We start from the raw sequence: 11,642 nt of genomic DNA, 5'->3' as shown, positions 1-11,642 counted from the left end.
ATAATGGTTGACGTGATGGCACTTGACGCAACCAGACGTAACATCCCATAATATGTACTGTATATGACTCTCTATCACTGTTTAACACGTCAGAAGAACATATGTCAAACTATGCCTTGTTATAATATTATAACAAGACGTTTCCTCTCGGTTATTGATTTGGTCTATAATTGATAGATATGAACCGGCACCTACAAGGTAAAATTAAGCAAAAAAATTGTCCTTCGAGCCAGATTTCGTCCTTGGTCAGTAAATGAGAGTTAATGGGCTACAGATAATCGTCCTCGCTGGACGTTTCGTCGTCCATGTTGGCGTCGTTCCAGTAGTGGGAGGGGCCTTCGCCGGGGTCGCTGCTGATGCTGCTGGCGTGCGAACTGCCTCCTCCTCCTCCCCCTCCTCCTCCTCCCCCTTCTCCTCCTCCTCCGAGCGAGGCCTCCTCCTCCGACAAAGAGGACGTCGCAGAGGAAAGACTGCGGCTCATCCTCCACATGTGACAGGCGAAGGTCCGCCCCCAGCTGCAGTGCTGGCCAATGGGGCGCAGGTGGCGGATGAGGTTGGCGGCCTCCTGCCAGTATGAAGTTCACTTGCTCTGGCCCCGCCCCAGGCGCTGTCTGCTCATGCTGGTCAGCATCTGGCTGATGTACGACGTGAGCAGGTCGTCCATCTTGTAGCCCTGCACGCACGCACACGCACACGCACACACACACGCACACGCACACACACACACACACACACCATGGTTCAATAAAGAATAGATTGATCGATCAATATGGCCCTACATTCATTAAAAATACAGGGACGACGTTCCACACGTCCCAAACTCCTCTCCCTTCTGGCTCCAAAACTATGGAATGAACTTCCCCATTGAAATCAGAACTAGTGCAGACTCACTCCCAATCTTCCGCCGTACTCTGAAAACCCACCTCTTCAGACTCCATCTTAAAGGACAACTTTGTTTTTTTTTTCAACCATGTTTCATGTTTTAGTTTGTTATTAGAGAAAGTAAAAGTGGCTAAATATGTGCGATTTCTTTATTGTTAGACCCCAATAAATGACATCTGGCCACAGTAGTTGTTTTCCGCGTGTCTGAACAAACAACTCCAACCTAGGCGGCTGCCACACTGTGTTCATTGTAGGCTCAATATGTCAGTTTGTCACCTCCCCCTTCAGATTCAACAGATCCTGTGATCTTTTGTGGCCAGATTTGATGGGGTCTAGTAGGACTATAGTAAATAATAATAAAGAAATTGCCGTAAAACTTTGTAAAAAATATACTTATTTAGCCACTTGTTCGAATGCCCCCGCCCCCTGTCAAAATTAGCTAAAATCGCAAAACGAAAGAAAGCAGCAAATGAAATGTACGCTCATCTTTTATTTTCTCTAATAACAACCTAAAACATGAACCTTGGTTGAAAAAAACAAAACAAAGTTGTCCTTTAACCCGTAGCACTTGTCGTAGCACTTGAAGTTGATTCTTGATGACTATTTTTATGTATTTGATGTTTTTTTTTGTTCTTGCTTACTGTAAATGGCTCTTACACTGTAAATTGTAATTCTTACCAGTGATGTCTCACAGAGCAGCTTGCTGCCTCTCACCAGGTTGCCGATGGTGATGTGGAAGTACGTGTTCCCACTGCTCCAGTTGGAGATCTTAGTGAAGGGATGAGTGATGAGCACGTCCTGGAGACACACACACACGCACGCGCACACGCACACGCACACACACACACACACACACACACACACACACGCACACACTCAGTTGAATCTCTTATCCAGCTAGAGCGACTTAAAACGATTGCCAATATTGAATAATAGACACCAAGATCATATTAACCGGAACACAGTGCACGCACGCACGTGCACACGCACACGCACACACACACTCACACACTAACCTACCTTGGTCTTGGGGTCGATGAGACTGACTCCATGCTTGTTGATGGCGATCAGCAGGATCTCTGGGAAGTTGGGCTCTGTGGTTTGCTGCAGGTCAAACACAACATTGTTATGGTTGTAGTGTAAGTCCACCTAAAGCCAGTCCGACTCGAGACCGAGTGTGGGAGGGGGTCGAGTCCGAGTCGAGACCGAGTGTGGGAGGGGGTCGAGACCGAGTGTGGGAGGGGGTCGAGACCGAGTGTGGGAGGGGGTCGAGACAGAGTCGAGACCGAGTGATGGGAGGGGGTCGAGACAGAGTCAAGACCGAGACTAGATTATGTTTTCTTCTTTTTTCTCAGACAGCCAGACAGCTCTCTGATAATGCTGAGCCTCAATTCTGGCAAAAAACGCCACTAAAGATCATGCTTTTACTGCGAGTGGACAGAGCAAAAACATTCAATGGCGTCACAACATGGAAGCAACGCGTTGCCAGTCGACGGAGACGCCAAGAACCGCTAAATATTACACTGGCGATTCTGGATTAATAATAACATAATACGTCGTCCAATGTCGATCTTGGCGAACTGTGATTTAAAAAAAAATGTCATTCAATTGTTGTTTTAGGCAGAGAAAGAGTTAACGGTTCTTACCTTGACCTCGAAGAAGGCGGAGCCAAACGTGGGCCATTTGAAGATGTATTTCAGAAACAGCAGTTTAGCCTCTTCTCTGGATTTACCAGCCTGCTTGTTGAAGTACGCTACTAGAGACTGACACACACACACACACACACACACACACACACAATAAAACAAAAACAAACGAGAAAAAATGAATCATCGTCGCGGGGAATACACGTGTAGTGTCCCCGCCCCTGAATGAGCATCAAAACATCAAAAGCACAACACTGTTTGGTGAATGCTTCTTTTTCTTGCAGGCACTGTATTAACCCATTTTGGTCTAAATCCTAAAAAAAATCTGAAAAACCCATGTTTCTATGTGCTCAACCTTTTTCATGTCAAGGACCCCCAGAATTATCTCTATTGGGCCACGGACCCCCATCTCAAAATATGTTGTTCCAGGGACCCCCCAGAAGCCAATATTTTAGTTAAAAATGTTCGTTTTTACGCTTGCGTTGTCGCGCCCCTCTTGAGAAGACCTGTAGCAGACCTCTCGTTGATCCAGGCAACGACGTGTGCGTTCCTCACTTCCCGTTTGAAAGGCCCTTTAAGGTCCTTTCAAACGGGCAGTGTTTAACGTACAGGTCTGCTCAAGAGGGGCGTTGTAAAAAAAAAAAGCTAAACAGAATCTAGGTCTAGTGAGTTGCGGGCGCGTGCATGAAACGAGCACGTGCGCGACAATTTCACGGGACCGCGCCCATGTAAATACGGTTGCGTTGTCGCCGCTCAACTTCCACAGAAGAAAAAAAAAGCAAAACAGAAAAGAAAAACGCAGGCAGGTCTCATTGAAAACGAACTATAGGCGCGTTAAATCACTGCCCGTTTGAAAGGACCTTTATCCTTTAATGTGTTTTTCTCTTTTAATGACCAAAATAAATAAACTACTAACTAACTACTATCTCAGCAGCATGACTGAAAGACTAAGAGGCAAAACTCATATGAGTCCGTAATTTTCAAAAGATGTCTGAAAAGAATAATGCAACTAATGATGATGCATGCGCCGATAAACAAAACACAGCGACAGTTTTCATTCGTCCGCTGGCGCCTTTACCCTTTTCCAGTCGTCGGGCGACAGCTGGCGAATCAGATCCTGCGGGACGAGCTCCCGGAGCATCTTGGGAATCGTAGGAAAGTGCGACTTGTCGTCCTCGAACTTCACGCGGTAGATGAGCGCCCCGAGCTGGAACACCTCCTCGCGGGAACACTTGTGGTAGCCGCGCAGGTACTTGGGCAGCTCCTGGTGGTTGGGAGTGGGAGTGCATGCGACAGACAGTGGTGCATGAAAAAACTTGTACTCGCATGTTTTACTTTACCTTTTTAGAGGTTTGGGCTACTTTCTTACCGTATAAGTCAAAACAAGACAAAAATAAAACCGCATGAGTTTTCCTGATGTGATAAACTGTCAGAACCAGCTTTTGTTGCGTTCGTTTATGTGCTAAAAGAGTGACTTTGAGAGCTGTTTCCCCGTTACAATGTGTAATAATACATGGAATGGAGTCTAGTTTGCCCATAATAAGGTAAGAAAACAACCCAAACCTCTAAAAAAGTGGTCTTACCCTTTAAGTAAAAAGTATCAATACTGCAACGTATAACTATACTCTTGAGTAAACGTAGAAAAGTATCAACATGTACTTAAAGTACTAAAAGAAAAAGTACTCATTATGCAGAATGTCCCCTTTCAAGTTCTCAAATGTTTAAACATCTTTTGAAAATCGCAGATATACAAGCTCAAAATGTGACTTTTATACTTTTAGAAGATCTCATATCACTCCAGTGCTTGCCGCCTTACATTGGCTTCCAATCGACTGCAGAATTGTTTTTAAAATGTTGTTAATCACCTTTAAAGCTCTGCACAGACTGTCTCCAGTTTATTTAACTGAATTATTAACCCCTATGGTTAATGTGAGAACACTTCCTCAGGCAAAGACCTTCTCTTTGTTCCTAAAACACAATTAAGAACAAAAGGTGATAGAGTATTTGCGTCTCTGATTGCGCTCTGATCGAGACGGATATCTCAAAGGTTATTTTTTAAATTAATTCGAAACAAATGGTCCGGATGTACGCTCGAAAATTCCTGCCGAAGTTCGAGTCCTAAAAAAAGGGCTAGGGTACAGCCTTAATGGAGTTAACATTACTCTAATAGACTGGCACCTGGTAATAGTGGAAGATGGAGTCAGCGAACGAATCCTTTCCAGGAACGGTAGCCGTCCACAGCTTCTTCATGAAGAACACCTGGTAGGTCAGAGAGGGAACAATACCTACGGAGAGAGACAGGGGGAGCTAGTGAGCAGTCAACTCTACACAGCCTAATTCATACGCACTTGCATATTACCCGAGTGGGCGGGTGTGCTTTACCGCCATTAATGGCACGCCTGCAGGCTGTGTTGCTGCAGGAACGAGACGATAGGACAGTTCCAAAGACAGCAACGAGCCGATAGGCCAGTTCCACAGACAGGAACGAGCCGATAGGCCAGTTCCACAGACAGGATCAAGCCGATAGGTCAGTTCCACAGACAGGAACGAGCCGATAGGTCAGTTCCACAGACAGGAACGAGCCGATAGGTCAGTTCCACAGACAGGAATGAGCCGATAGGCCAGTTCCACAGACAGGAACAAGCCGATAGGCCAGTTCCACAGACAGGAACGAGCCGATAGGCCAGTTCCACAGACAGGAACGAGCCGATAGGCTTGTTTCACAGACAGGAACGAGCCGATAGGCCAGTTCCACAGACAGGAACGAGCCGATAGGCTAGTTTCACACTTCACAGACAGGAACGAGCCGATAGGACAGTTCCGTAGGCAGCGCCTATCGGTAAAGCACAACCTCGAGTGTATGTACTATTGCGATTATACAACAGTTAGCGAAAAGAAAACAAAAAAAACACGTCAACTCAATTTCATTATAACTAAGATATTCGCTAAAAAAGATCATCAAGATCATCATTTTTTAATGACAGTTGTAGCCACTACGACCGTTTTTTTTTTTTTTTTTTAATGTTTTGATTAGGCGTTCCATCATGCTTGTTTGAAGCACGGCTAGATGGACTGTTTCAACCAATCAGATTGCTTCCTCGAGACGACCTGATGTATAAATAATAGGGGTGTAACGATATAGTAACTGTATCGAAGTATATCGAAATGTAAACAGCAAATATCGTATCGTATCTTTTGACTTTGTATTGTATCGTCAATGTAAATAATCGGTATCGAATCGTTTTGCAATGTAAATAATCAATTTAATCAATACCAAGTACTTGTGTGAATTCTCTGTGTTCATGTCAAGGCGTGGGTTTTTCCATATGTGTTCAAATACAATGTCCATCTATTTGCCAGAGAATAACTGTGTTTACTTATTTATATCCATAAATAGTAAATCTTTCCCTTAAAAAACCTGCACTATCCACAAGTTTCACACATATTTAATGTATTTGCTAAATAGTTACTGTATCGATTTCAAATCATTGAATCCTATCGTATCGCCATAATGAACCAACATCGTCCATGTATCGTGATACGCATCGTATCGCTGTTAAAATGTATCGTTACACCCCATGCTTGCTGACCAGATCTGTTCTTGTTGGCAAGCAAAAGCGTTGTGTGTCACAGACACATTTTTATGGGTGCCTTATATTTGTTTCCTACATTTTTTTAAAACTATTATAATATCGTCTTTGCTTCGCTCTCTGACGTATCCTACCGTCCTTCGCGGGCCGCGCCTTCTTGATCCAATCCGTTAGATGTCGCACAAAATCAAAGAAGAAATCTCCCTCAGGGACACTGATGACCTGCAGCACGCACACACGCGAACGCACGCACGCACGCGCGCACGCACGCACGCACGCACGCACGCACGCACGCACGCACGCACGCACGCACGCACGCACGCACGCACGCACGCACGCACGCACACACACACACACACACACACACACACACACACACACACACACACACACACACACACACACACACAAACATGCATCAAAAAGCCATTTGAAGTCAATGCTGTAAACACTCTTAATACATGCATTTGAACTTCAAGGACTCCATGGCCCTCATTTATCAACCGTGCGTACGCCAAAATATGGGTGTACGCCGAAATTACCGCAATTTTCGGCATTTACGATTTGCGCCAAAGACTGAAAATTATCTTGTGCCAAGACAAAACTCACGTCTGGTCGGGAGCTGTCGTACGCTTTGTCCTCACCTGTTTTTCTGTCGTAGAACAGCGGAGCAGCATTGTTTGACCAGCTGAGAGGCTGTCACAGGCATCGAAACATATGTATTCACTCCTAAAATGTTTATATAAAACTGTGTAGGTATGTATATGGGCTAAATGTAAAAAATAAAATAAAAAGTAAAGGAATACATCAACGATGTGTCTTTGTGTCATAGGAAATTAGTAGGAGATTTCCAACTTTACAAGCAAGCAATTAAAATCGCGCATTTAAAAACAATGTTGCAAGTTAGATGCGTAAGCCATTTAAACAGTGTTTTGCATGATGAGCGCATACATGCGAGAATTTGGGCTGTCTGTGCTGAAATATTTCCATGACGGGACGTTGGAGAGTAGCCTATAGTGCAGTGCTGCAGCGCGGAGAGTCCCAACATGGGTAGCCTACTGTAGCCTAATCTACAGCAGGCCGATGTCTTTCTGGAGTTACAGTATGCGCAATCTTCTCCTCGCGTCGCTCGAATGCCAAATGTGCTGTGCCAGCGCAAGTGGGAACGCATCGGAGATAGTATAGGCTAAGCCAGCCTGCAGCCCACCACCACCACTGTTCAGTGCCACATGAGGCTACGGTTTTGGCTGCACTATTCATATAATTGACAGTTGACAGCGAGGCAATTTAAATAGACTGTCGTCGAACGTGCATGGTCAATTGGTCACGGTGTCACGGACGGACCACCGTGATAGAGAGAGACAGACTACAGGACAGGAGATGCACCTTGCAAAACTGCAGCGTGTGTGCGTGCCTATTTGTTATATAATTCATGGTTCACAGGTTCAGGTTTTCGTTCACTAATATATCTTGTTGTATATTAAATGAATAAAGACTTTAATAATTTAATATACAACTAACAACACAGTGACAGTTGCTTGCAAATTGCGATATGTGCGTGCATGCGTGCGTGCGGGGGGTGAGGGCAGCAAGGGAAGCGAAGCGAGAGGAGAAACAGACAGGGTAGTCCTACAGCTTTATTTAATTCATGCAGGTTTATTTATTTAAGATACAACAAGTTGCAAGTTAAGTTGCCTTAGTTGCGTGTGCGTGCGTCTGTGTATGAGAGAGGGGGCAGCGAGGGAACCTTTTTTTTCTTCCTGTAACCATGGTTTCCAGGTCGTATGGCAGTTGTTCATGTCGCAAAAACGAGGGCGAGGCTTGATTTCATAGGGCGTGCCAGATAGATTTCAGCCGTCACATTTATAAACGTCCGAACGAAATTAAGGAAGAAACAGCTGTCTGCGATCACTTTGTAAATGCCGACCCGACGTGGGTGTACTACGAATCCTACACTCGAATTCGGGGCAGATTTTACACTCGATTGATAAATGAGGGCCTACGACTCTGACAGAGTACAGAGTTAGTCTGTTACAGTCTGAACTTCAAGGACTCCATGACTCTGACAGAGTACAGAGTTCTGTTCACTTGGAGAAGAACCACTGCTCTGATATCCTGTTATGTTTTACAGCTAATTCTGATTCAGTCTTAGTCTTTAGAATAACAAACCATTTAGTTTTAGTCCTATTTTAGTCATCTGAAATGGTTTAGTCTTAGTCTAGTCGGTGTGATATGTCCTGTTGCACAAAAAGAACACTGTACCTGATAATTTATTCGTCATGATGCAATTATGGATTTGTCATGGAAATTAAATAACGTTGTGTCATTACAATTAAATAACCTGTGTCATTGAAATGTTAATGATGTAATAACACAATGAGATAATTGGAACATCACCTGGAGGTATTTAAATGTGACTGTTAGCCAAGCTGTTAGACCCTGACGAAGACTGAAAGGTCGAAACGCGCGGGTCATTTTTTTGTTGCCTCGCTCATCAATTAAATCGTATATATTTTTCCACCTAAGACGGAGTGCCTTGGAATCCTTTTCTTTGCAAGTCTGCATTTTACACCTTCTGGGAATTAAGCAGTACTACTTTGGAGAGAAAATACAACCTTTTTGTGTCTATGAATACTGTACCTTGTCTGAGATCTTGACGAAGAGGCTGAAGCCCTCGGAGGATTTGAGCAGCAGTCTGGCAGAGATGTTCTGACAGAAGTCTTTGGCCTTGGTGCTGGACTCCACCTCGAACGCCTGCATGGCACACAGAACATGTCAAGGTGGCATCAGAACATGTTAAGGTAGCATCAGAACATGTCAGGGTAGCATCAGAACATGTCAGGGTAGCATCAGAACATGTCAGGGTAGAATCAGAACATGTCAGGGTAGCATCAGAACATGTCAGGGTAGCATCAGAACATGTCAAGGTAGCATCAGAACATGTCAGGGTAGCATCAGAACATGTCAGGGTGGCATCAGAACATGTCAAGGTAGCATCAGAACATGTCAGGGTAGCATCAGAACATGTCAGGGTGGCATCAGAACATGTCAGGGTAGCATCAGAACATGTCAAGGTGGCATCAGAACATGTCAAGGTAGCATCAGAACATGTCAGGGTAGCATCAGAACATGTCAGGGTAGCATCAGAACATGTCAAGGTAGCATCAGAACATGTCAGGGTAGCATCAGAACATGTCAGGGTGGCATCAGAACATGTCAAGGTAGCATCAGAACATGTCAGGGTAGCATCAGAACATGTCAGGGTGGCATCAGAACATGTCAGGGTAGCATCAGAACATGTCAAGGTGGCATCAGAACATGTCAAGGTAGCATCAGAACATGTCAGGGTGGCATCAGAACATGTCAGGGTGGCATCAGAACATGTCAAGGTAGCATCAGAACATGTCAGGGTAGCATCAGAACATGTCAAGGTAGCATCAGAACATGTCAAGGTAGCATCAGAACATGTCAAGGTAGCATCAGAACATGTCAGGGTAGCATCAGAACATGTCAAGGTAGCATCAGAACATGTCAGGGTAGCATCAGAACATGTCAAGGTAGCATCAGAACATGTCAGGGTAGCATCAGAACATGTCATCAAACCTCATCAAACCCTGGGCCCTCATCAAACCCTGTACACTCAAGAGAATGTTCCCGCTACCACCTTTAGATCTCCATATACTGTATGGAGCTGACCTGTTCTGACATTCCATATTATGTTGATCTGACCTCATTAAACCCGGTACACTCAAGACATGCTCCTTATATGGCCAGTACAGAATTAATTCCATGTTGATCTGACCCCCCTATCTGATCTGACTCACCCAGCAGTCTGCCGTCAACGAGGTGGATGCACGGGACCTCACCCTTTGGGGCGAGGTCTCGCCCTCAGGCGTCTTACTGGTAGATAGATAGATAGATAGATAGATAGATAGATAGATAGATAGATAGATAGATAGATAGATAGATAGATAGATAGATAGATAGATAGATAGATAGATAGATAGATAGATACAGATGTGGGCATGATGCTGCATGCGTGTATCTCACCTCGTCCGTGTCGTCAGGGAAGTAGACCTTGTGGAAGATCTGGGTGGTCTTGTGTTGGATGGCCTCCACCTCCACCAGGTGAGGAGGGTACTTCCTGGGTCCGTTACTGTGGGTGAGGACACAGGAAAACGTTACTAGTGTGGGTGAGGACACAGGAAAACGTTACTAGTGTGGTCGAGGACACAGGAAAACGTTACTAGTGTGGGTGAGGACACAGGAAAACGTTACTAGTGTGGGCGAGGACACAGGGAAACGTTACTAGTGTGGGCGAGGACACAGGAAAACGTTACGGGTGAGGACACAGGAAAACGTTATGGGTGAGGACACAGGAAAACGTTACTGTGAGTGAGGACACAGGACAACGTTACTAGTGTGGGTGAGGACAAAGGGCAACGTTACTAGTGTGGGTGAGGACACAGGAAAACGTTACTGTGAGTGAGGACACAGGACAACGTTACTAGTGTGGGTGAGGACACAGGACAACGTTACTAGTGTGGGCGAGGACACAGGAAAACGTTACTAGTGTGGGCGAGGACACAGGAAAACGTTACTAGTGTGGGCGAGGACACAGGACAACGTTACTAGTGTGGGCGAGGACACAGGACAACGTTACTAGTGTGGGTGAGGACACAGGAAAACGTTACTAGTGTGGGCGAGGACACAGGAAAACGTTACTAGTGTGGGCGAGGACACAGGACAACGTTACTAGTGTGGGCGAGGACACAGGACAACGTTACTAGTGTGGGTGAGGACACAGGACAACGTTACTAGTGTGGGTGAGGACACAGGAAAACGTTACTAGTGTGGGTGAGGACACAGGACAACGTTACTAGTGTGGGCGAGGACACAGGACAACGTTACTAGTGTGGGTGAGGACACAGGAAAACGTTACTAGTGTGGGTGAGGACACAGGAAAACGTTACTAGTGTGGGTGAGGACACAGGAAAACATTACTAGTGTGGGCGAGGACACAGGAAAACGTTACTAGTGTGGGTGAGGACACAGGACAACGTTACTAGTGTGGGTGAGGACACAGGACAACGTTACTAGTGTGGGCGAGGACACAGGGAAACGTTACTAGTGTGGGTGAGGACACAGCAAAACGTTACTAGTGTGGGTGAGGACACAGGAACACGTTACTAGTGTGGGTGAGGACACAGGACAACGTTACTAGTGTGGGTGAGGACACAGGAACACGTTACTAGTGTGGGTGAGGGACACAGGACAACGTTACTAGTGTGGGCGAGGACACATGAAAAATGGAAAATGCGTGCGTGTGTTGCGTGTGTGTGTAGTCATACCGCAGTGCTTTGTGCAGTCGCAGCATGCAGTCTCCGGCCAGCGGGTGGTGTCTCTTGGACTGCAGGAAGCGCTGGACGTGTGGAAGCAGAACGTTGCTGGGAGCGAACAGACCGGTGCACAACCACAGCAGCTCCCAGCCCTTCTCCTCAGAGTACCTGCACGCACGCGCACA

General features: G+C 45.6%; 1 protein-coding gene across 1 annotated transcript in view; it reads right to left on the bottom strand.

Moving 5' to 3' along the window:
• Positions 1-503: 503 nt before the first annotated feature.
• Positions 504-11,642, bottom strand: part of LOC306932898 (unconventional myosin-VIIa-like) — a gene marked incomplete at its 5' end in the record, with an annotated part of 67,389 nt that continues 56,250 nt past the window's right edge. Inside the window, 10 exons of the mRNA XM_079514874.1 lie at positions 504-673; positions 1,561-1,680; positions 1,903-1,986; positions 2,529-2,645; positions 3,607-3,792; positions 4,707-4,813; positions 6,253-6,340; positions 8,759-8,872; positions 10,169-10,274; positions 11,470-11,625. Of these exons, the coding sequence (XP_079371000.1) occupies positions 581-673; positions 1,561-1,680; positions 1,903-1,986; positions 2,529-2,645; positions 3,607-3,792; positions 4,707-4,813; positions 6,253-6,340; positions 8,759-8,872; positions 10,169-10,274; positions 11,470-11,625 (1,171 nt within the window). The 3' untranslated portion in view covers positions 504-580. The remainder of the gene's footprint in view (positions 674-1,560; positions 1,681-1,902; positions 1,987-2,528; positions 2,646-3,606; positions 3,793-4,706; positions 4,814-6,252; positions 6,341-8,758; positions 8,873-10,168; positions 10,275-11,469; positions 11,626-11,642) is intronic.

This window comes from Electrona antarctica (assembly GCF_951216825.1).
Source record: "Electrona antarctica genome assembly, chromosome: 11".
Lineage (NCBI taxonomy): Eukaryota > Metazoa > Chordata > Actinopteri > Myctophiformes > Myctophidae > Electrona > Electrona antarctica.
This window is presented reverse-complemented; position numbering and strand designations above follow the sequence as displayed.